The sequence below is a fragment of the Suricata suricatta genome, chromosome 1, assembly GCF_006229205.1.
Source record: "Suricata suricatta isolate VVHF042 chromosome 1, meerkat_22Aug2017_6uvM2_HiC, whole genome shotgun sequence".
In the NCBI taxonomy this organism is placed as follows: Eukaryota; Metazoa; Chordata; class Mammalia; order Carnivora; family Herpestidae; genus Suricata; species Suricata suricatta.
In genome coordinates this window covers 87,150,406-87,174,889 of record NC_043700.1, presented here as the reverse complement: position 1 = coordinate 87,174,889, position 24,484 = coordinate 87,150,406, and the positions used below count along the sequence as shown (strand labels likewise).

At 40.9% G+C, this 24,484-nt stretch overlaps 1 protein-coding gene and 1 long non-coding RNA gene across 4 annotated transcripts in view; one reads left to right on the top strand and one right to left on the bottom strand.

Annotated features, from left to right (window-relative positions):
* Positions 1–542: 542 nt before the first annotated feature.
* On the bottom strand, positions 543–18,667 carry LOC115293155. The gene is made up of 5 exons (XR_003909393.1): positions 17,952–18,667; positions 14,791–14,882; positions 14,278–14,355; positions 5,244–5,407; positions 543–602 (listed from the first exon to the last, which is right to left on the bottom strand). It is a non-coding gene; the product is annotated as an uncharacterized LOC115293155 (long non-coding RNA).
* Positions 16,380–24,484, top strand: part of PCDH10 (protocadherin 10) — a 58,460-nt gene continuing 50,355 nt past the window's right edge. For all 3 annotated transcript variants that reach the window (XM_029940904.1, XM_029940909.1, XM_029940905.1), the window contains exons 1-3: positions 16,380–19,872; positions 21,437–21,495; positions 22,048–22,154. In XM_029940904.1, coding sequence (XP_029796764.1) covers positions 17,242–19,872; positions 21,437–21,495; positions 22,048–22,154 — 2,797 coding nt within the window. In that variant the 5' untranslated portion in view covers positions 16,380–17,241. The remainder of the gene's footprint in view (positions 19,873–21,436; positions 21,496–22,047; positions 22,155–24,484) is intronic.

Below are 24,484 nucleotides of genomic sequence, written 5' to 3'. Positions count from 1 at the left end.
ATCAGTCTATAATGGTATAATTTATTCATCAAATTCTAAAAATAAAATTCACAAAATAATTTTCTTTACAAAAGAACATGAAAAATAGCTAATCAAGGTGGCTCCTGGTGGTTCGGTCAGTTAGGCATCTCACTTTTGATTTCAGTTCAAGTCATGGTCTCATGGTTCATGAGTCTGAGCCCCGCATCAGGCTCTGCTCTGACAGCATAGAGCCTGCTTGGGATTCTCTTTCTCCTTCTCTCTCTCTCTCCCTCTTTTTCTCTATCAAAATAAATAAATGAATAAATTTAAATAATAGCTACTCAACAACATCATAAACTTCTTAAATATAGAAATACAAAGGATCGTTATCATTAATGAAATTTGTTATTAACTCTATGAATGCAATGAAATCATTTTGAAATGTATTAAAATGTCTCTTTCTTATTAAAATTTATTAAGATTTCTTTTATTAAAATTTATTAAGATTCTTATTAAACAACATCTAACCTTTTCTCTTTGTCTTCATTTTGTACACCATCACATGTGTAGCGCTTACCTGAATTCACCCAGATTTCTGGTTCTCTGCTTCCAAATCTAGGATACTTCTGTGTACATCTTCCCTGTCACCAAATGAACGACACACAGCTGTATGACATACAGCTACAAACTAGAAAGCACTCAACAATGGCTCTTGAATCAAGTACTCAGACCAGCCATATCACCTTAACACCTTTCATATGAATATTTTTAACCAGAAAATGTTTTTGTATGCCCCTATAGCACAACATCCCAAACAAACAGGACTTCATTTCACATTTTTAAACAAGTGAGTAAATAAATATACGAAGTTAGCTGAAAGTAAATAAGTAAGCTTGGGAGATATGCATCCTTCTAAAATAAAACTAGGAGACTTAGGCAGGAGAAAATCCTTCAGAACATGAAACAAGAGTGAGCATTTTGTAATCACTGATTTTGCATTCACAGAAGACATGACTTAGTCTAAGACCACTGCTTGTGTAAAAATGGTATTTTTGCAAAAGACAGTGAAGATGGGCTCTTAGAGCTGTCAACTTTGATAAAGCTTTCTGTCACTAGTTGCCATGTTAAACTTAACTGGTTCAAATGACAGTAAGTACATTTTCATTTTTGCCTGTATTTTTATTATTGTTTAACTATTCCTCATGGAAGATAAGGGTTTTGTTAATGGAACCAAGAAATTCTTCAAAGGTCTCCTGCTAGGGACTCAACACCTTAAACCACAGTTTTGCCTCCACTGACACATTCTTAAATCCTACCTTATGTTTCTGTCAGGTGGGGAAAAAAGAAATCTACTCTATATCCAGACTTCCCTTTACACCTTTACTTTAAAAGCCTTTAGAATGACAAAGTTATTTTAGTGGTTCTCCCACTAATTTAGTGTTTGGGGCAAATTGCCTAGTGGGAAAACATTCAATTTAATGGCTAATGAGAAATCTACTTTAAAGCAACTCCTGAAGGAAATCTTAAAAAAAGAACAGCTTAGGTTGTGTTTGTTTTTTCTTCCCATGGCAAAGGAACCATAGTCATTTACTAATAACTCATCTCTGAGTTCCATAACCCTCACAAATTTCAGAGGTACTCAATTTTAAATTAAAAGATCCTCTTAACCTTTTCAACTTTTCCTATTCTAAATAGTACTTTTCACCTTCTAACATGCTAGATGATTTATTTATTTAATACATTCATTTGTCTTTGTACTTACATGCAATAAAACGAAGCCAAGAACATTTGTCTATTTTATTCACTAATGTGTCCCAAAAACCTTGCTCGGCACATATGCTGAATGTGTATTTCTTACATGAATAAATGAATTAGTCAACCAAAACTTCTTTCCATTTTTTAATTTCAAGTTGAAATTACATGAAGCATTACAAGTTATTAACTACCAGGGGGCCCTGTATATAATAAACTTGATTTCATAAACTTGAAGTCTAGATTATCACAGAGGTCCATGCAGGCACGACCTAAATACATGATTTTTTTCCTAGGCCATAACCACATATACAAAATAAGTCAGTTGTACTCATACTGTAATATCCATGCTTATACTAATTTATTTTTTATTAAACGGGCATTGGTAGTGGGAAAGATTGAGATCTCAACTAATATAATAAAAAAAATTCTTAGATGTATTCCATAGGAATTTGGTGGCTCCAAGCATGATATTTCATTCAGGTGAAAAGATACCCATCTTAACATGCTATTTGATTAAAAAGCCATCCAAGAGAGTAAATTATTTAAAAATAGGGAGACAACAATCTGGAGTCCATTGCATTTCTCAGACCCAAACAGGTTATTTGGGGCTGGTCTCCCAACATTTTCTTGGCTTCAATTTGTTTTTCAAATGAACTTAGCTCGATACATTTAGTCTTCTTGGATTTCTATAGGTCTACGCCTCTTAAACTCCAAATGTTCAAGGGCATTCACACTTCCAAATGCTAGAGAACTAAATCTTATCAAAAAACAATAAAATCCATTGGCAAGTACTTAAGAAACATCCAAGTTTTGAGAACTTATCTTACTGACCTTGAAAAAGAAAAATGAAGAAATAGTTTCTCTCTGAATTTCTCTAAGTCTACTTATTTCTTATTAGAATTAATAATGCTTAAACATCAGCTTGATAGAACCAAATGATCCTAAAACAATTGCCCAGCATTCATATGAACATTTGCAAACAAGCATATCTATTTGAAGATTACAAGCTACTACTATATACGCCAAAAATTGCAAAGTAATTGGCTACATTAAAATGAATAAACAAGTTATGGTGGGGGAAGGGACAAACAAAGCGATCAAGCAAACAAACATAAAAGATCCACACTGGAGGGGCGCCTGGGTGGCCCAGTCAGTTAAACCTCCTACTCAATTTTGGCTCAGATCATCTTCTCGCGGTTTGTGGGATCAAGACCAGCTTGGGGTTCTCTCTCCCTCTCTTTCTCTCTCTCTCAAAATAAATGAATACAGGCGCCTGGGTGGCTCAGTCAGTTAAGCGTCTGGCTTCGGCTCAGGTCATGATCTCTCGGTTCGTGGGTTCGAGCCCCGGGTCAGGCTCTGTGCTGACAGCTAGCTCAGAGCCTGGAGCCTGCTTCAGATTCTTTGTCTCCCTCTCTCTCTGACCCTCCCCTGCTCGCTCTGTCTCTCAAAAATAAAAATAAAAATAAAAAATAAACCACATCAAAATATTTAAATAAACTTAAAGAAAACACTCAGGGGAAAACACATTTACAAAGTAAATACAGTTAGCAGTGTAGTGATAGTAATCAGGAAGGTCAGTCCTACACTGCTACTTATTGACTTGACTTTCAGCAAGTGTCTGAATCTACTCCATTCTCAATTATCTGCTCTAAACATGAGAATTTGGAATTAGATAAGATGATTTTAGTTTAAAAAAGAAAAAAGTGACTTTACAAAGTTCAATATGTAAAACTAAACAACAGGAAAATTGCAGGGCACCAGAATTTGGCTGCTTGGCAAAGAGGCTGCTTGCCTCTTTGGCCCTCACCTTCACCCTCTCTGCCCCATCTTCCAACCCCGTGTTTCTCTCAGTAACCTTCCTAAAACCTTTGGATTCACTTGTGAAAGTTTCTGGAAGGCACAGTGTCAATAAACCACTGTACTGCTTAAGGTTCTTACTCTCCGTGAGAGTATACCATGGTTATTGATCATCAATTTAAGGTTTTCTCTTTCTCTGTATCATGTATAATTTTATTATACTCATGGATATAATGCTTTCAGAGTGGATATGAGGCATAAAGAATAGCAATTTTGTACTTATTCTCAAAGATAGATATCGCACCTCAAGATAGTAAATCAAGAAAGTATTGAATTTTTATAACTTAGCAGTCAAAACACATTTGCTTGTAACTTTTAAAATAGAAGATGTAAAGACAGAATTAAAAAATTCTCATCACTGGCTTGATACGTAATTCTAAGAAGGCTTTCCGCTTTAAAATTCTGACGTTAATATGAAGTCAACTGGTCAGTGAATATTATACTGTTTCTAATGTATCTTTAGTAACATTACAAAAAGTGCTTTGTATCTTTCAGAATGAACCTAATATTTAAAGTACTTCTCAAGAGTGCTCTCTTATTTGTGCGAGTTTATTTGATGTTCATGTATTACTAACAAAATGGAAGGGAGGAGCCTAGAATGGGAATTAAAATTGCAATAAGCTTAAATATAAAACTGTTAACCAACTGAAATATCTTCTATCTACCTGTAATAAAACATGGAACTTAGCTGTGTATACTGCCACCTACAATTCACTGAAATATAAAACATTCTTCTCAGATTAAAAAAAAAAGAAAATTTGCAAATGTTGCTGAACACAATATAAATCAGCAGGGACTCGGTGACCATCAGCAATTTAAGAGAACAGTATCATATTAAAAAAGATGTTCTTAAGTGCTATGACCTTTATCTTTTAATCCGTTTTACTCACAATTATTAAAGTTGGAATAAAACTATAACGTCAGTAACATTCCTGCCTTTACATCGGAAATTCTTCTTCTTATATCAAATTTAATTGCACAGAAATAAATAGTTCTTGTTATAATTTCCAATCTATGAATCAGATCTCATGGTCCCAGGCATGTCCTTATTTTAAACTTAAAAATGTTATGTAAGTTATGAGAAAACCAGCTAAATCCAAACTACTAATTTTAAGAGTGAGGAAGAAGGGTGCTTTTAAAAGAGGTATTTATTTTAAAATTGTAAATGAATTTTCCCAACCCAGATTAATTTGGGTATGCTATTAAAAAGAATTATGATGAAGATTAATTGATTGTTAAGATAAATAAATCTTGTGCTCTGGATTGATATTTACCCATTTTTAAGATAAATATTATCTTATACATTTAATTCTAGAAAAATAGTTACTCAAATAGAATAAATATACTAAATCAAATAACTGAAAAAGTTAAAAACCTTTTAGACAAGTTTTAATGTGAATTTCAGTAAGAACCATAAAACAACTAGTAACTTAGTTTTTCCATCAGAAGACATTGTCAAAGCTCTCTCTGCATGTTAGAAATACTCTCCACTTGGAATGTGAAAAGCAGGTTATTATTTCAGGATTCTCTAAATGAAACAAGTCTCTTAGAGTTGCTGGGATGTCAACACTAAAAATTGAGTATTTTTAAAATTTTATTAATGAGGAAATAATTGAAAGGCTAACAATCTTATTTCCCCTCTTCCCACATCAATGTCAAAAGAAACTCACCATGGAGGGGCATTTGGTGGTTGAGTCAGTTAAAGGGAGACTCTTGATCTCTGCTTAGGTCATGATCTCCGGGTTCATGAGTTCAGGCCCACGTTGGGCTCTGTGCCAACAGAGTCTCTCCTCCGCCCTCTCTGCATGTGCACGTACTGGCACTCTCTCTATATCTGTAAATAAATAAATAAATAAATAAACTTTAAAAAATGGAACTCATACTGCAATTAAGAAAGGTCTAGGGGCACCTGGCTGGCTCAGTCGGTCAATTGAGCATTCAGCTTCAGCTCAGGTCATGATCTCATGGTTGGTGGGTTCGAACCCCGTGTCAGGCTCTGTGCTGACAGATAGCTCAGAGCCTGGAGCCTGTCTTCGGATTCTGTGTCTCCCTCTCTCTCTCTGACTCTCCCCTGTTCTTGCTCTCTCTGTCTCTGTCTCTGTCTTTCTCTCTCTCAAAAATAAATAAAACATTAAAAAAATTTTTTTAAAAAGGTCCAAAAAATCCAAACCTCGATTTCCCCTTCCAGAGTCTCCATCTGTTGCCACCATCAGTGGTTTCAGTTAACAGGGGCTCCTAGAAGTGGTTCCCAGGAGAGGGCTACTGGTCACCATTTGAGTGCCTCACTTTGTGGGAAGAGCACAGTTTCTGCTGTCGCTCACATATTTGTTTGGGAAGTTCTTTTACTTGTCTTCAGGAGTGGACCCCAACAGTACAATGGTAACCCCTGTTACCAGCACCTGGAGTGATGTCAATGTTCCATATGTGCAAAGATTTCAGTCTCAAGCAGAAATGGAGCCTCTGAAACAAAAAATCTCTCCCATGCACTCTTAGGAAAATGAAACTGAAGAACTAGAAGACTGCCCGTAAATCCCCTATTTACAGAAGACCGAAAGTTATCTCCCAGCCAAAGAACATCTGCTAAGAATCTATCCCTCTTCTTAAGCCAATAAACTCACTGCTTGGACTCTGGCTGGACTCTGCTCTTTGCAACCTTTCTTTTCACAACAGACATGAAACTTCTCCATTTTAAACCAAGCAAACTTCTACATCACCTGAAGTTTTGTCATCTACCCTCTTTCACTGATATATTTTTATTTTCTTATACCAAAAACATAGTTTCAACTACTATGCTTTTTCTTTTTCCCCCACCATGTGTACTTCACCTTTACACTTCAACCCTTTCATCCTGGTCAACTAATCCTGACTTTATTAGCCTGTGAAAAACTTCAGAGGATTACTCTTAGTCTTGCATGTGCAAAACAGTTCTCAGCCTAATTACAGAATTGTATCCAAATTCGATAATATCTAAACCGTAATAAAGTGGCAGTTATGAAATGAAGAAACTGGGAAATATGATGATATAGATTAGATAGAGATACATATAGATCTAGATATGCAACCAATAGCATTTTCTTTAAAGTGACAATATCCCATTTAAATAAATTGAAGAAATGAGAAGCTGGGAGCAAGACAGCAGCTTGTCCCCTGGCTTGAAATTCAGTATATTGCTTTGAGTGTACAAAGTTAATCAACATTTCTTTTTAAATTAACCCTGAAATACTCTTCTAAATCATAGTATCTCCTGAGTCTACCTAAGGCAAGAAATGTCCTCCCATCTCCCCCCATGTTTACCCTTAACATCTAACATTCTAATCACAGAAGACTCCTTCTTAGCTTATCATCATGACCTTATAACAGAAATAAAGCAATCCAGAATATTGGCTTTTTGCTTACTCTATTCATATTTAAACAATGTAGTATATAGAAAATTAGATTAAAATTAGAAAACAAAGAAAATTATAATGATACATTACTTTTGAGTAGCAGCTGGAGAGAGAAGACATGCCATTTCATTAGTGGAAAGTAAGAGATGAAGTGTTTTTAACACACTTGCACCATTGGCTTTCCATCTTAGCTTTCTTAGCAATAACCAACTTAAAAAGACCTTTTTCAAATACGCATTATTAAAAACATAGATTATGGAATGGAGTAAAATATCTTAGAAATATCTTTTAAGATGAATAATAGCAGAAAGGGAAAAGGTCAAGCATTCATTTATTTAGCCAGCACATCTTTCTTTATTAAGTACTGGTTATGTAGCCAACAATTTCATCAAAAATGTGACCATTCAGCTGAATGTTTGTTAGGTTCCCTGGGCTTAAGCAGTACTTCTCTCTCTTATCCTGTTCAGCAGAATGACAATATGTTCTTGTTAAATTAGATACTTAGGTAGTCTGACTAGGCAAGGTTAAAAAAATGGTTGGCGAAAATCAGCAATCAGCACTTCATCATTAGATTAGCTACAGAGGCCAAGGTCCTCAAATATATATGCTAATGAACAAGCAATAATATTAGGTTTTATCATAATTCTAAGGCTGAAGTTGGCTATTAGCCCAAATCATACCCAAAGCATTACTCAGGTATGAATGCTGAATGAGGATCTTACCCTTCTCTGCTGACCTTAAATTTGGCCAAGTTCTTGCAGGTGGTGATGGGGAGGGGAAAATCTAATGAAACAAAATTAAGGCCTCTGACATTGGAGATTTAAGGAACTGAGTCCAAAGTCAGGATATTGTCCCATAATTGAAAACATTAATTTTGCTGTTTTATGATCTCTGTAAGAAGAGCTTTTTGCTATCACTGACTTCACTCCCTCATGGAGCAAGTTCCTCTACTTGCTTCATATAGATCTTTCTACTAACTTGTAGCACAGTCGTCATTAAAATAGTAACAAAAACCGCCCTTTTCTAGAAATCTTTGCTTAACCAGTTGGTGTTATTCTAGTCTTCTCTTTATTCTCTAACCACTCAACATTTATAGTCATTATATGTTTTAACAGGTTTATTTTCATGTTGTTCAAGGAAGTTATTCAAACCTATTAATGCATATTCTTTATTTATCAAATTGAGCATGAATCCTTAAAAAATATATCCATGATTTAATTTTTTTTAAATTTTAATGCTTAATTTTGAGAGAAAGAGACAGGGAGAGAGGGAGGGGCAGAGAGGGAGAGAGAGAGAAAGAGACAGCATGAGCGGAAGAGGGGTAGACACAGAATCTGAAGCAGGCTCCAGTCTCTGAGCTGTCAGTGCACAGCTTGAAGTGAGGCTTGAACTCACCAACTATGAAGTCATGACTTGAACTGAAGTCAGATATTTAACCAACTGAGCCACCCAGGCACCCCTACACTTTTTTTTCTATTCTTTCAGTATTCCTACTGCTGCACTCCTATCACACCAGCACCAATGCATGTTTTTGCTTCTAAAATTATAAGAAGCTACTGAAGAGAATACAAATAACAGCAAAACAGTAGGCAGAGGAATTGCAAGGAGGAGAATGTTAAAGAAAAAGTCAGACACAACTGAGGCCTGACACTCAGAATTGGTGATTCTAATAAACTCATTCTATTTTAAGTCACTGATTTTCACTAATTTGTTTTTAATTTTGAGAATTTTAGTAGTCATCAGCATGAATAGAGAAGTAGGTAACAAGGCTTTACATCAAGGAACAGGAAGAAAAATAAGCAAATCTATCAAATAAGTGTACTTTAATCTTAAAAAGCAACAAATATAGAAATATGAAAAAATATTTTAGCAATGAAAGAACAATGTTCTTATCAAAATGATTTTAGAAATCTATCTACAAATCAGGATTATCATATAAATTAAAGCTTATAGAAAATGTAAACTTATCTGGAAAAAGTAAATACAAGTTTTAAAATAAAACACAATTATGAAAAAAAGGTTGTTATTGATTTTTATGTCTTGGTGCCTAATTAAAAATGTTTTAGTCTTCTTCATTCATTATTTGCATCCAATCTTCAAAATTATACTATAATTTCCATAAAATAGGAACAATGTAAAGCTGTTTTTGCACCTCAGTGTAAATCCTTTAGTTTGAGTTTTATGATAGAAATAAGACCACTAGGAAAATCAGTGCCAATTATTCTCAATAATTATCTTATTTAAGGACACCTCATTCAAAACATCTGGCTATGGTAATATTTAACATTTACTGAGAGTCTACTATCTGCCAAGAATTTTACATATAACATTTTAGTTAAGCCTCACAATGACTCAATAAGGTCAATATAGCTTCATATTGTAACAGATATTCAGCATATTTGACACCCTTTGACAGAGTTTCAAAGAAGTAGTGTGCCTAAGTTCACATAGTTTGAGAAGCAGGGAATTGACCTCAATTTGGCTTAATTCTCAAGTTTATGTTCTTCATAATTTACTGTATCATTCCTTGTGATAGTTGTGTGCCTTTAGAAATGAGTCAGATATAGAACCTACCCTGCAGGGCCTTCAATACATATATTCTGAATCACTAAGTATACTTCTAAAAGAAATATAATATTGTTCCTCTGTCAGTACTTACTATCAAAATAATGACACATATTTACTTACAGTAGGTATATAAGACTCCACAATCATCTTCCTTCGATTTTTTTCTCTCTGCATTTAAGATTGTTTTAAAGTTGTTTCTTTCCATTTCCTACTGGCATGAGATTGTCCAGTAAATTTGTTTAACTTTGAAATTTCAAATTAAAAAGTCTTTTCTGAGCAACATTAAAGAAATTAAAGGATAGTTGAAAACAGTCTTTAAAAAAATCCCAGAATTCCCCTTGTAAAGACCAGTTCATTAATATATACAATATAAACACAGATATTTGCACTGTATAAAATTAGTACACTTTTTCCCCCCTTAGCTTTGAACAAACTCTGAGAAACCAAGGGAATACTTCTGGGACCACTGACTAACACTGTATTTTTCAGGACTGAATGAAACAGAAATGTCTTTCCTTGGGCACGTTAGTTTTATGAATTTCCATTTTCAATCATTAAAACCTATAATTTCTGTGTAGGGCCCTTCTGAATGAGAAAGATATGGCTCCTTATAATCTATTCACTCTAGTTATAAAAACATATTCAAGTTTGGGTTTCCTGACAATGCACCCTGTCCCACTATATATGCGCACACACAAAACGTCTCCTTAAATACATTTCCATGGCTCAACTCAATGATGTACTAGCCATTTTGAGTATGATAAAACTAGTACTCTTGTTACTACAAAATCTGGATTAATCCTAAATTAGTTTTTTTGTTTGTTTGTTTGTTTGTTTGTTTGTTTTACCTTCTCAAACTAGAGAAAGATCATGTTGTAGAAGAGTGAGCCTCAACATTAGCATCAAGAGGTCTGGATTTGACTTTTGTATTAATTTGGTAAGTTACTTAAATTCTGAAGATCCTCATTATCTTTACCTATAATATTGAAATGATAAAACCTATAGATATGGGAGGTTACACTAACCTATGCAAGAGTGCTTGGAATACATTGGCCGTTTAAAGGTAATTACTCAGTTTCACCTTTAAAAAAATTCAAAACTGTAATAAAATTAAAAAATCTTATAGTATAGCATTCCCAGGCCCATTTAAACGAGGCATGAAAATCAAGTTTCTAACACAAAGAATTACACTAACTGGTGGTCAAACTATGATAGATCATTTTTTTTTATTGAAGTATCTATTCTGTGTACTATTATAATTCCAATTACTAATTACTAATGTAATTCTCAAGTTATGTTTGATATTCTTTACATGGTGTCTGTCTCCAATGACATTTTCAAACTCTTCAGAAAATAATGGCATGGCTTGTGACCCTAATCAAAATGTGGGTAATCTCAGTCTGTATTTATAAACTCAAGGAACTTTCCCTTAAGAAAACAATTTATACTTGCCAAACAAGTACTAGCATTATGCAGACTGTATCACTGTCAGATAAGAAGCAAACACACTGGCGAAGAAAAAACAGAATTCTAAATACCTTTTTTCTTACTCAGATAATCAGGGCTTGCACTTAATTTTTGAAATTGTTCTGAATCAATCTTAATGTTTCTACCTCGGGGCCCCATCAATATAACCCATAGAGCAGGCATGTTAGCAAAACAGGTTGCTTTTTAAATGTGGTATCTTGTAGTTCTTATTCACAATCCTAATCATATCATTGATTTCAGTAAACTTTCAGTAAAAATGGTTATTAATGCTGTCAAAGGCAGAAGCTGTGATTCATTTTTCTCTTCTTCTTTTTTTTTTTTTTTTATAAACCTGGACAATTAAGATTAGGCCTAATAATGTGACTCTAGAGGCCTCTGTGTAATTAGAAGTTTCCTGTGGTTGAATATGTAATACAGCAAAGATACTATCTTCCCTTAAAATTCTACCCACATCCTAAAATAGTTACATAAGCCACAAATGGTTAAATAAAAGTGCTAGGAGCAGTCATTCATCATAACACAGAGGTAACTGGATTCCCCCCCATTCAAAAAACAATCATCACATAAAGTTTTATCTGATTGATTTTTTTTCTTATAATTTAAGATGGCCATAAAACCTATTCTGTCTACTAAGGCCAAAATAAAATTAAGGGATATGACCTTTTTATTAATTTAGGTGTGTTTTTAACACAGGAAGTAAAAAATGTTCTTGAAAAATAGGATAAAACAAATATGAGGAAGGTAAGAGATATTTTTGAGAAATCAGATTTTTCAATATCCAAAGCAATGAAAGAAAAAGATAAGATGAGATTATGTCTGCATTTTGATTTTCAAAGAAAGAGGTCACGATATAATAAGGATTGTCATTCTAAATTAGATGTATTTATTTGCATTCTGAAAGAAGGTGCGGAACAAAACATTAGTTTCCAAAAGATAATTTATCACTCAAAGATAAAGCATGTGAAGGAGCTGACCAGAATGTCAGTATGTTCAATGTTCATCAGCCCCCCCTTCACACTCAGGGAAAAAATATATATTTGGAACCCATATCAGACACCATTGCCTAATTTAAAAATATTCCTGGACCTCTTATTGATCAATATCTCTTAGAGAAAGGATGAGAGTGTAGCATCTGAACTGAAACAGTATTATTAGAAAATGATATCGTGAGCATTAGGATGTATAATTCATGTTGCTTTCATTTGCTCAGGCCATTGTAAAAATCCATAAATCATTTTCTTCTTCATGTATTGCTTAAGTGCAATTTGTCATTTTGCATTAAAGGCCTGCTTCAGCTCATCAGTGCTTTTAATTCACTGTTTAGACTTTAACAAAATGCTGGCCCTGTCTGAGAACTAAAAGACACTGAAATGTGAAGCCGTACCAATATTAACTAGGTTAAACAAAATGGAGAATAACATTTCAACTTTGAATATCAAGTAATGTTTTAATAGAATATCCAGTATTCCCAGTCCCCAAAACATGTATTAGTCTGTTCTCTGTTGAGTTGAGGGCATTACAACACAGTAACTAAAGAGTTACCTGATGCTTATAATATGCTATAAATCTTTTCTAGAAACTTAGTCAACATTTTCTCGATAACTAGGTGAGAAAACTATCAGTGCCTGTGGCATTGGCTCCAAAGCCTTGATTTCCCACCTCTAAAGTGAGGTTACCCTACCACAAATAAACCTATTTCACAGATACCTATAAGAGGCGCAACACAGTCCAGGTCCTTTGCCATTGACCTCTGCACTCTCCTTGCTGGGAATGACAAATGCCAGGAACCATCTAGCTCAATCCCGGCCAGGTCTGGTGTTTGAAAGACTTCTTATTGACATTTTAAATTTTTTTTCTTCATTTATTAAAAAAAAAAATCTTCTCTCAAAGCTCTGGGCACACTGCAATAATAAGAGGATTTAGAAACAAATTGCTTTCAAGTCAAGTTAAATCACTGCAAACACTCATTTATCCAAATGGCGGTTAACAAACTTGTTTCCCTCCTGCATTTTCCACAAAAGGGTTAGGAAGAATGCAACCGTGTTACCTAGTTACAAAGTTTCTAACTATGTATATAAAAAACATTTGTGGGATCCTTAGCGCCCCCCCCGTTTCTGTTGGACTTGACAATGAAATACGCGAATGTGCATTATCATTCTCATACACCAACTTTTATGAAAATTGATATTGATACACCCCTCGAAATAATAATTACCACTTTCTCACTCTGATTCAGGATGCAGTTGGTTTTGGCCCCGTTGGCTCTCCTGGAGGAGGTGCTGGAGGCAGGGGTAGGGAGGTGCTACATAAGTGTCCCTGCTCCCTTAATAGGGGAAAGGGGGGTAGAGGGAGCAGTTTATTGCAGGCTATTCTGCACTTCAAAGAGGTCGCGAACCCCACCACGGAGGCTCTTATTTACTTAATCATGGCTTCACTAAATTCTGGGGTCCACCGAAGGGCATGTAAAAGAAAAAGCAATTAATAGACATTTTTTTTAAAAGGCTTTTGTTTTGTGGGTGACGGGGTGGGGCTGTTTAATGGTTCCAGGGTAAGGAGGCAGAAAAGGCTATTAATGATGATATCTGAATCTTGCCGGGAACAAAATGCTCTCGCAGTTGCCCTTGGCTGGAGCTACCTAGAGAGAAGAGGACGGCCTTGCCTGGGTCTGCTCCTCCTAGCAGAAGACCCCGCTGTCGCCCTGAGGGTCCCGGGGAGACTTAGAGACTAGAAGTCCGAGAGGCGAGACCTCTAGAGGACACGGGCCGGCGGTGCGGGCGCGGACACAGGCCTCTGTGACCCAAGAAATCCTGCAGAGCCCCCAACAGGCGAACCCTGCAGAACAGAGCTCCAAAGCAAAATTCTCTGGCTTGCCCTATGCTGCTTTCGCCGCTAGGAGACGCCTGTAACCCACGTTTGCCGGGAGAGTTCCCTGCTCAAACACAACTGCTACCAAAAAAAAAAAAAAAAAAAAAAAAAAAAAGGCAGCTCAAGTGTTACAGTGGATGTAGTGATTATTTACAGGCAAATCTGGCCATCTCTCCACGTTCTCATCTCCACCTCTGGAAGCTCTATGGCTCTCAGAGAACGCCCCAAGTCCGCCCAAACTTCACCTACATTTTGAAAACACAAACCCTCTTCCCCAAACAGTTTCAGGATCTGCATTGTCATTCAGCCACATGGCTCTCACACGCAAACACGCGTGCACACGCGCGCGCACACACCAGTGTTTCCATATGTATAAATGAAAACATTAGAAAATTACCGTCATTTTTTAAAGTGCTCCAGGATTCTGATGAGTCAGCTGGAAGAACTCAAAATATTTCATTTCAGTCCTGCAGATCTAAAGAAAAAAAAGAGGGGGGAGGGGTAGAAAGTACAGATGCAGTGCCGTTATTAATATTCAGATACACTATAATCTCCTTTTCATTGATCCACAGGTCCTTTTTATAAACTGCCACTCCATTCTCAGCAGTAGACGTGATGCTAAAATCATTTTAACTGCAGCGGTTTTCTCTTGGCGATGACCAGTAGTCAATTTACTGCAGCTGAAAAAGGATTAGCCATTTTTGCTGGCATCCTTTCCTTCCAACCGCTCAAAGGCACGACACGACCCATCTCCATGAAAGAGCCCTGGGCGAAGGGGGGGTGGGGTTGGCGTGGGGGGGCAGGGCAGTAGACACGCACTCTCGGACTCACAGGGCATGCCTCAGTCTGCAATCACGCCCATGGACACTCGCTCTCCTTAATTCCCTATCACGAAGAAATGACAACGTACCTCGGGCTTGGGGAAATGGTCCGCCTTTTCTCGAAGGTTGTGTTGGTGTTACTCTCGGGTCATTCATTACCAGGAAGTCACGAGGGACCGTCCTATATTGTGGCATAAGAAGACTAACCAGGGGAGGCTTTAGCGAATAAACAACCCCCCTATAGCCCATTAATTAGTATAAAAATAAGCCTTAAAAATATTTTTCTCGGAGAACTGACATTCATTCCACTCTCTAACACAGAAGAGTTCGCGCTGTATTTTAACTTCACAAGAACTGGATGCATAGAGACTGCTTTGCCCCTGCGCCACGGCGGTGGGCACTCAGAGCTCCTTCGAGATCCGGGTGGGGGGTTTGGGGCTCCGCTGGGGGCTTTCGCAGTTCGGTGCGCGGGACCAGGGAGGATGAATCCGAGCACCTTAAATGTGAGAGCGCAGACGCGGATAACCGCAGAGGCACAGACTCGCGTCCCGCATGTGCTCGGCCCCTGCCCACCTACCCACCCTCACCCCTGCGCGTGTTCTCAGCAGCTCAGGTGTTCTTATCTAGCGGTCTTGCCCCAACTGGGCAAGAATCGGTGCCTGGGTCTATAATGGGGGCGGGGAAGGGGATCTCCAAATGTCAGAAAAGGCAGAAAATAGCCTGTGCGCGGCCGCCTCCGCGGAGCACTTGGCCGGGCGAGGCGCAGGGATATCCGAGGCGCATGACAGCGCCCAGCGATGCTCGGTTGCCAGCGAGTCGGGTGTTAGGCTGGCGAGCTTGAAGGTAGTGCTCAAATGAAACTCCTCAGCCATTGATCAAAGCGCTCGTAGCCTTAACTAGGTCCCCAAGGGAAATAATCCATTTGGTAAGAATGTTATGGATATACACTGAGGAAGGCAAGAGGCAAGTCTAACGCGTCTGCACATCTATAGTAGCTGCCAGCCCACATCTTCTGGCGTGAATCCCTCGGTTTTTCAGGACCCACCTCCTCCCCACACTCCAACTGCCTCACTTCTTTCCATACAGCCCCTATAGACCCTCACGCTTAGACACAACCCCTGTTATAACCCTTTTTAAAACTGTACAGCCTGTCTCGGCTTCATTAGGTACCCTTCATTAGGTAACCGCTGTCAGTTAGCGGCCCCCTCTGCAACTTTTCCCCTTCTCGGTGATTTATTTCCACGATCAGTAGTAAAGGAAAATACCTTAAAGGAAAAAGAATGTTAGCGTCATTGGAAACCCCGCTCCTGGGAGAGGATACCGCTGCTGTTGCTATTATGTTTTCGCATTTGCTGATGCAAACAGGGGATCCTCTCTATTCCCTCTCCATTACCTGCGGCTGGGGACTGGGAACTTTCCGCGGCAGAGTCCCCAGCCAGCGCCTCGGGACCTGCCGGGCTGTTCTCACTCTCACACTCACACTCACCCCGGCAGCCCGCCCGGACGCCTCTTCCACCCCGCCCCTCCCGACTGCCGAGTGACGAGTATGATTGACGTCCACATAGGCCAATCAGCGTTGCCTCGGTGGGTGGTGCTCCTCAGCGATTGGTTGGCAGAATGAGGGCGCTGCGCAAAAACAGAAAAGCGGAGCGCTCGGAGCTCAGAAACTGCCAGCCGAGATCGCAGGCTCTAGGGCTGAAGCAGGAGGAGGGAAAGACTGGAAGGAAGAGAGACAGGTTAGAGGGAAAAAGGCTTGGAAAGAAAACAGCAGGAAAGAAGCTGCTCATCACACTTCTAGAGAGGCAAATGATGGTGGAGATCAGGACAGAGAAAGACAAAACTATGAAAGCCAAAAAATACAAATAAAGCGAAAGAGGAGAAAATGCCAAGAAGAACATCCATCCGGAGAAATGAAGAGAATGAAAGTTTTATGCTGCAGAGCCGTTCTATGTTTTTCCGGCACAAAATTCTCTTGCTGTTTTTAAGCCCTTTTGCGTTTGCCAGCCGTTGACATTGAGGCATGTTCAGCGGTGCCAGCAACGTCTCCTCTTCCTTCTCCTCTTCCTCATCTTCCTCCTCATCCTCCTCCACCATCACCACCACCACCACCGCCTCCTCCTCCTCCCCCTCCTTCTTTTCCTCCTCCTCCTCCTCCCATCAGCAAGAAGACAAACCGAGGACAGTCTTGAAATATCGAAATTTCCTCCTTGGGATTTGCCAGCGCCGCGTTGCGCCAAGACTGTCGGAATAAAAGGACGCTGACTATTGTATTATTTTATTAATTGGTCAGTGGGAAGATTACAGATGAGGAAAGGGGACGCCTGTCACCCTTCCTGCGCTAAGATTGAAAAATGAGGCTGATTTCGGGGAAGCCCTAAAATGAAGCAAAAGGAATAAGATTTTTAAGGACAGAAAGCCACAGGAGCCCCCACATAGCACACTTTTATTTGTATTTTTTAAGATTTTTTTTTTTCGTGGTGGTGGGGGAGGTGATTGGGTGGCTGACTGGCTGCGGGAAGCTGCTTCCTTTCTCTTTGGAGATGATTGTGCTATTATTCTTTGCCTTGCTCTGGATGGTGGAAGGAGTCTTTTCCCAGCTTCACTACACAGTGCAGGAGGAGCAGGAACATGGCACTTTCGTGGGGAATATCGCTGAAGATCTGGGCTTGGACATTACAAAACTTTCAGCTCGCAGGTTTCAAACGGTGCCCAACTCGCGGACCCCTTACTTGGACCTCAACCTGGAGACCGGGGTGCTGTACGTGAACGAGAAGATCGACCGCGAGCAAATCTGCAAGCAGAGCCCCTCCTGCGTCCTGCACCTGGAGGTCTTCCTGGAGAATCCCCTCGAGCTGTTCCGGGTGGAGATCGAAGTGCTGGACATCAATGACAACCCCCCCTCCTTCCCGGAGCCGGACCTGACCGTGGAGATCTCTGAGAGCGCCACGCCGGGCACCCGCTTCCCGCTGGAGAGCGCATTCGACCCAGACGTGGGCACCAACTCCTTGCGCGACTACGAGATCACCCCCAACAGCTACTTCTCCCTGGACGTGCAGACCCAGGGGGATGGCAACCGATTCGCCGAGCTGGTGCTGGAGAAGCCGCTGGACCGAGAGCAGCAAGCGGTGCACCGCTACGTGCTGACCGCGGTGGACGGGGGAGGAGGGGGAGGAGGAGGAGAAGGAGGGGGAGGCGGCGGGGGAGGGGGCCTGCCCCCCCAACAGCAGCGCACCGGCACTGCCCTACTCACCATCCGAGTGTTGGACTCCAACGACAATGTCCCCGCCTTCGACCAACCCGTCTACACTGTGTCTCTACCAGAGAACTCGCCGCCCGGCACGCTCGTAATCCAGCTCAACGCCACAGACCCAGATGAGGGCCAGAATGGCGAAGTCGTGTATTCTTTCAGCAGCCACATTTCGCCCCGGGCGCGGGAGCTCTTTGGACTGTCCCCGCGTACTGGCCGGCTGGAGGTGAGCGGAGAGCTAGACTATGAAGAGAGCCCGGTGTACCAAGTGTACGTACAAGCCAAGGACCTGGGCCCCAACGCGGTGCCCGCGCACTGCAAGGTGCTAGTGCGGGTCCTGGATGCTAACGACAACGCGCCGGAGATCAGCTTCAGCACCGTGAAGGAGGCGGTGAGCGAGGGCGCGGCGCCCGGGACCGTGGTGGCCCTGTTCAGCGTGACCGACCGCGACTCCGAGGAGAACGGGCAAGTGCAGTGCGAGCTGTTGGGGGATGTGCCGTTCCGCCTCAAGTCTTCCTTCAAGAACTACTATACTATCGTGACCGAAGCCCCCCTGGACCGAGAGGCTGGAGACTCCTACACTCTGACCGTTGTGGCTCGGGACCGGGGCGAGCCTGCGCTCTCCACCAGTAAGTCGATCCAGGTCCAAGTGTCAGACGTGAACGACAACGCACCGCGGTTTAGCCAGCCGGTCTACGACGTGTATGTGACCGAAAACAACGTGCCCGGCGCCTATATCTACGCGGTAAGCGCCACAGACCGCGATGAGGGCGCCAACGCCCAGCTAGCCTACTCTATCCTCGAGTGCCAGATCCAGGGCATGAGCGTCTTCACTTACGTGTCCATCAACTCTGAGAACGGCTACTTGTACGCCCTGCGCTCCTTCGACTACGAGCAGCTCAAGGACTTCAGCTTCCAGGTGGAAGCTCGGGACGCCGGCAGCCCCCAGGCTCTCGCCGGTAACGCCACCGTCAACATCCTCATCGTGGATCAGAACGACAACGCCCCCGCCATCGTGGCGCCCCTGCCTGGGCGCAACGGGACTCCAGCGCGGGAGGTGCTGCCCCGGTCGGCGGAGCCGGGTTACCTGCTGACCCGCGTGGCCGCAGTGGACGCAGACGACGGCGAGAACGCGCGGCTCACCTACAGCATTGTGCGGGGCAACGAAATGAACCTCTTCCGCATGGACTGGCGCACCGGGGAACTCCGCACCGCGCGCCGGGTGCCGGCCAAGCGCGACCCCCAGCGGCCTTACGAGCTGGTGATCGAGGTGCGCGACCACGGGCAGCCGCCCCTGTCCTCCACTGCCACACTGGTGGTGCAGCTGGTGGACGGAGCAGTCGAGCCCCAGGGAGGGGGCGGGGGCGGAAGCGGGGGGTCAGGGGAGCATCAGCGCCCCAGCCGCTCCGGCGGCGGGGAGACCTCGCTGGACCTCACTCTCATCCTCATCATTGCGCTGGGCTCAGTGTCCTTTATATTCCTGCTAGCCATGATCGTGCTTGCCGTGCGTTGCCAAAAAGAGAAGAAGCTGAACATCTACACCTGTCTGGCCAGTGACTGCTGCCTCTGCTGCTGCTGCTGTGGCAGTGGGGGCCCGACCTGCTGCGGCCGCCAAGCCCGAGCGCGCAAGAAAAAACTCAGCAAGTCAGATATCATGCTGGTGCAAAGCTCCAACGTACCTAGTAACCCGGCCCAGGTGCCCGTGGAGGAGTCCGGGGGCTTTGGCTCCCACCACCACAACCAGAATTACTGCTACCAGGTCTGCCTGACCCCTGAGTCCGCCAAGACCGACCTGATGTTCCTTAAGCCCTGCAGCCCTTCGCGGAGTACGGACACTGAGCACAACCCCTGTGGGGCCATCGTCACTGGCTACACAGACCAGCAGCCCGACATCATCTCCAACGGAAGCATTTTGTCCAACGAGGTAAGGCTGAAGCGAAAGGACCACCATCTCTCATCTCCTCCATCTGAAAGCCTCCTCTAGCCCGGCCCTTGTATCTCTGGTACACTATGTATTTATATTTAGGATATTAACTTATTTGTATCTTTGTGGGGGGCAGGAATTGGGAGGGAGGCTACCCCACCCCTTCGTATGTAACCTAAACCTCGTGCTGTCCCCAATTTTCTGCGCCCCACCCCTCCACATTTACTTTCATTTCCTCCCCTTTGTGCTTTGCCATCTTGGACCTTCCCTCTGGGGTCGTCCCTTTAAAATCCTAACCCCTTCTCAGTCCTTTCCCCTCTCAGTTTTCTGAGGGTAAAGGGAAAAGTCCGCCGGGGGGGGGCGGGGGGGAGCGAGGGAAATGTGATGGAGGGACTTTCTGGCACCGGCAAAGGTCTTTTTTCTCTTTGAGTCTGTCCCAGGCGTTAATAAAGTTAATGGTGTTTACTTTGTTTATCGATGCTTTCAGTCGCGTGTTAAAGTAAGCTATAGAATGTTTAACTTTGCACAGTTGTCTACACTCGAATGCATGTTTTAGCGAATAAGTTATCAGATCCTTGTCCTCTGAACTCGGGTTGCAGAAAAGCCTTCAGTTCTGCTCTGGACAGCATTTACAGACGCTCTTGAAGCCCAACGCCCACACAGTGTGAATTTGAATGAAGTTGTTTTGGCACAGACCCCTGTAAGCGTAAACTAAAGAAAGGCTTAAACAATTGTTACCTTAAATATATCTTTTTAACTAATAATCACCTCTGGCCACTGTTCTTGATAAATCTCTGCTGTTGGCTTTCTTCTTCGAAGAATTTGGCTTGTCAATTACGATTTCTTCTTAAAAGATGGAGAAGTGGCAAAGTTGTAAGGAGGGAGGGAGGGGAAGAACAGAGTTGATTTATGTACAAGAAAGTTTGCACCGGAAAAGGTGTGTGGATGGAGGAGGTGGGGAGAAGAATGCAGAAGGCGTTTTGGAGGGGGAAAAATAATGGAGGGGGGCATTATGAATTCCTTTCTTGGCAGGTATTTTATTTGAGTCTTAGATATTATTAATTGACTTTCATGAATATTTGTACAGCTCATTTGTATCTTAAGCACATTTTGAAAATAAACAACAAAATAATTCCATAAAATATCCAAACTTTTTGCTTATTGAGCGTGCTTGTTTTTCTTGTGTCAACCAGTATGCACCTAAACACTTTTTTAGGCCACTGAAAGAAAGACTAGACTTTACCTAGGTTGACTGTACTAAAGACAAAAGTTTATGAGCCCATTTGCATTCTCTCCTTAAACACACACATACACACGTTTAAAATTGGCTTTTTATTTTTGGAATTTTTTTAACCTTTACTGAAAGTCTGGATTGAAGTGTCTGTGCATATCTCCCCCACCCCACCCTTACCAGCAATCACTAGGGTGCAGTCTTAGAATAGCTTGCAAATTCATAAAAATGTACACAATTACATAAACGAGACTCAATTCCTAACCTCAGAAAAAGACTATTAGTTAAACCCTTAGCATTCAAATGCTCTTGATTTATTTATTTTTTTTCTAGACTAAACACCAGCGAGCAGAGCTCAGCTATCTAGTTGACAGACCTCGCCGAGTTAACAGGTATGGACTCTTTTTTTCTGTACATTAGTGTGTGGACCATTTACTACCTACTAAAATCAGGAATTAGGTGTATTATTCAATATTAGAATATAAAATATATAAAGCATTTCCAGCTAAGGCAGAACATTCATACCGATTATGTTAGGGTTCCTAGACCACACATTAAAATATGGGTATATTTCATCTATATATAACTTACTGAATATATTTGAATATCTTATCAATTTACACTCCTACACTGTTTCTGATAGTCTCCCTAACTGTTCCAAGTGTGCATACATACTCTGTTTTATGAAAATCATATAAACATATACATAACTCTAATCATAGAATAATGACTAAACTGGACATGCCTTAAGGGCTCAAACCACCTGCATTGCTCAGTTTTAAAGAGCTTGGCTTAAGGTGATGAAAATTCGCTTTATGCAGAAATAAAGCCAACTGCGAGGTCTATGAATCTGCAGCTCCATTGTTGACCATGTGGTGGCAGAAGAATGTTTTCTGTGTTTCTTCACCTTTTTTATTCTAATATTCACATTTTTGTACTTCTAGTTCTGCATTCCAGGAAGCCGACATAGTAAGCTCTAAGGACAGTGGTCATGGTGACAGTGAGCAAGGGGATAGTGATCACGATGCCACCAACCGCGGCCAGTCAGCTGGTAAGTGTGTTCAAATCCCAATACTGACTTCTTGGGGTTTTTTTCGATGGTGGTATTGGTGTTGGTGTTGCTGTTGTTGTTTTAAGTAAATCCAGAAAAAATGATGTCCTACAAAATTTTCTGTAGGTTTAATTTTGGTAAATCCACAGAAAAATGGCGTCGTCTTATTAAAAGACAAGTCTATATTAAAAGATGATTATAAAATTGTAATATTCCTTTAAAGAGGTAAAGCTAGAGATTTATTGTGAAATATGTTAGCATATGAGCTATTTCCTCCTTATGTCATGTTCTTAGTGCAATTATACTGCATACAAAGAGCTATAGATTTCTCACCTGGTCCAGTCCTCAGTCTTTAGTCAATTTACGGTATTATTAGACTTGTTTATGGATGAGGTAACTGAAGATGAATGAAATGGATTGAACTGCACAAAGTCACAGGAGAATAATTGGGTGATTGGGAACTAGGATCCAGATTTCTTCCTTTTGAGAGCAGTGCAGTTTGTAAGCCACTGAGTATTGAATGGTAGAAGGAATGGCGATTAAAAGTCATGAATAGACTAAAAGCAGGATTTCCAATGCTGGGTTCTTAGGTTTCAGGACATTATGAAACATTGGAGCATGTGTATTTTATTGAGCATCCTAGATTTCCTCATATTTTCAATAGGATCCAGGACCTGTCAAAAGTTGAACCCTGTGTGTATTTGTATATGAGCTTAATGGTAGTCACTGATGGGGTTGCAGTGTGATACAGATGTTTTAAATTGTTTATTTACTTTACTTTTCTCTATATAAATTTGACCGTTAAGTTTTATAGGATGCTGATAGCTTTGCTTACTAATACTTAAAGAAAACAGTTTAAAAATAAGATATGTACTTTAAAATGAAGAAAATGATTTCATAATGGTTGGATTTCTTTCCACTTCACTGGCATCTCAACTAAGAAGGGCGCTTGTTGTTTTTTTGTGTTTTTCTGACATACTAAAACAAATGGAAAGACAAATTAATTAACTTTGGTGACTTATAAAAATGTCCATCATGGGGCCATCTCTGGAGTCAACTCTGTTCACTTGCTTTGGAGCTTCATTTTGGTTCACGATATAACCCTAGAGTGATAGAGTCCTCACTCTCAAGGTAACATCGGTCCTCGAGAGCACACATTCCTTAACACACTCGGTGGACCTCTAAACTGTGCTGAGGCAGTGTGTCAAAGGGCAGCCTACGCCCCACGGTCGCCTGGCAGCCGTGGTTCCTGCAAGCCTCTCACTTGGCTCCTGTGCGCTGTGTCTGAGGCTGACTTAGCCTTGGGAAACACAGGCAGGAGGAGGGGGGGAAAAAGGCTGCTCAAGGGTCTCTTTATATTGCTGCAAGTCATTAATATGCAGACCTAATGAGACTTGAGAACTGCCAAGAATCCCCGGAGGTCCCTGCCCCTTGCGGGCCTTCACGCTAAGTGAACAGAGCATCTATTTAGTGTCTGGGAACCTGACAACAAACCAGATCATGCCAGAAGTTTATATTTGAGCACAAAGTCCCTTTCATTTTTGGCCTATATGTGGCATATGATTTATTGTTATCTTCAAAAAGCTGTACATTTAGAATTGCTCATTCCTATTCTTTTTTCACAGTTTCTAATTTAAGTTAGTCTTTTTTAAACTTTTAAAACAAAATGTTTAATATTAAGACAGTATCTGGTGCATGTTTCCTTGGGTGCATTTTATTCTTTTCCCACTTCGCCCCTCCCTGCTTTGTTGTTTTCTGTAGCACTCCAATCTTAATGAACATTTCAATTAGTTTAGTCCCTCAGACATAATGAGCCATAATAACCTAACCAAAGAAAGAGAAACGGATAAACATCTGCAAAAAGTGCTAAATTTGGAAGATGGATGGGAATATATTCTTATCAATGCGTCTTCCCAGTAGCTATTTTGTTTCACAGGCACTCAGTGTTGCCATTTTGGTAATGTTTCTTTCAAATTATTTGAGATGTCAAAGCATTACAAGGAGAAGGAAAATGCTAAATTGTGTGCTGGAAAAAATTTCCAAAAAGCCAGGCAGTTTGTATTTTTCTTTATCAGTGGCAAAATTTTGTCTCTGTCTTTACAATCTTAAACACGAAATGTGTTACTGAATTAAGTTTACTTTTGTATTTCCTTGGCAGTTTTACAGGGCAGCCACAACATACTGAGTGCAATAATTGCTCTTTTAGAATTGTAATGACACACTTGTATTAAGAAGTAGTCTCACCTTTGTGTGCTGAATTGCAATCAGATTTAATATGTCTAATTTTATGGTGAGAATGATTTTGAAGTGTTTTTTTATTAAGTATGAAG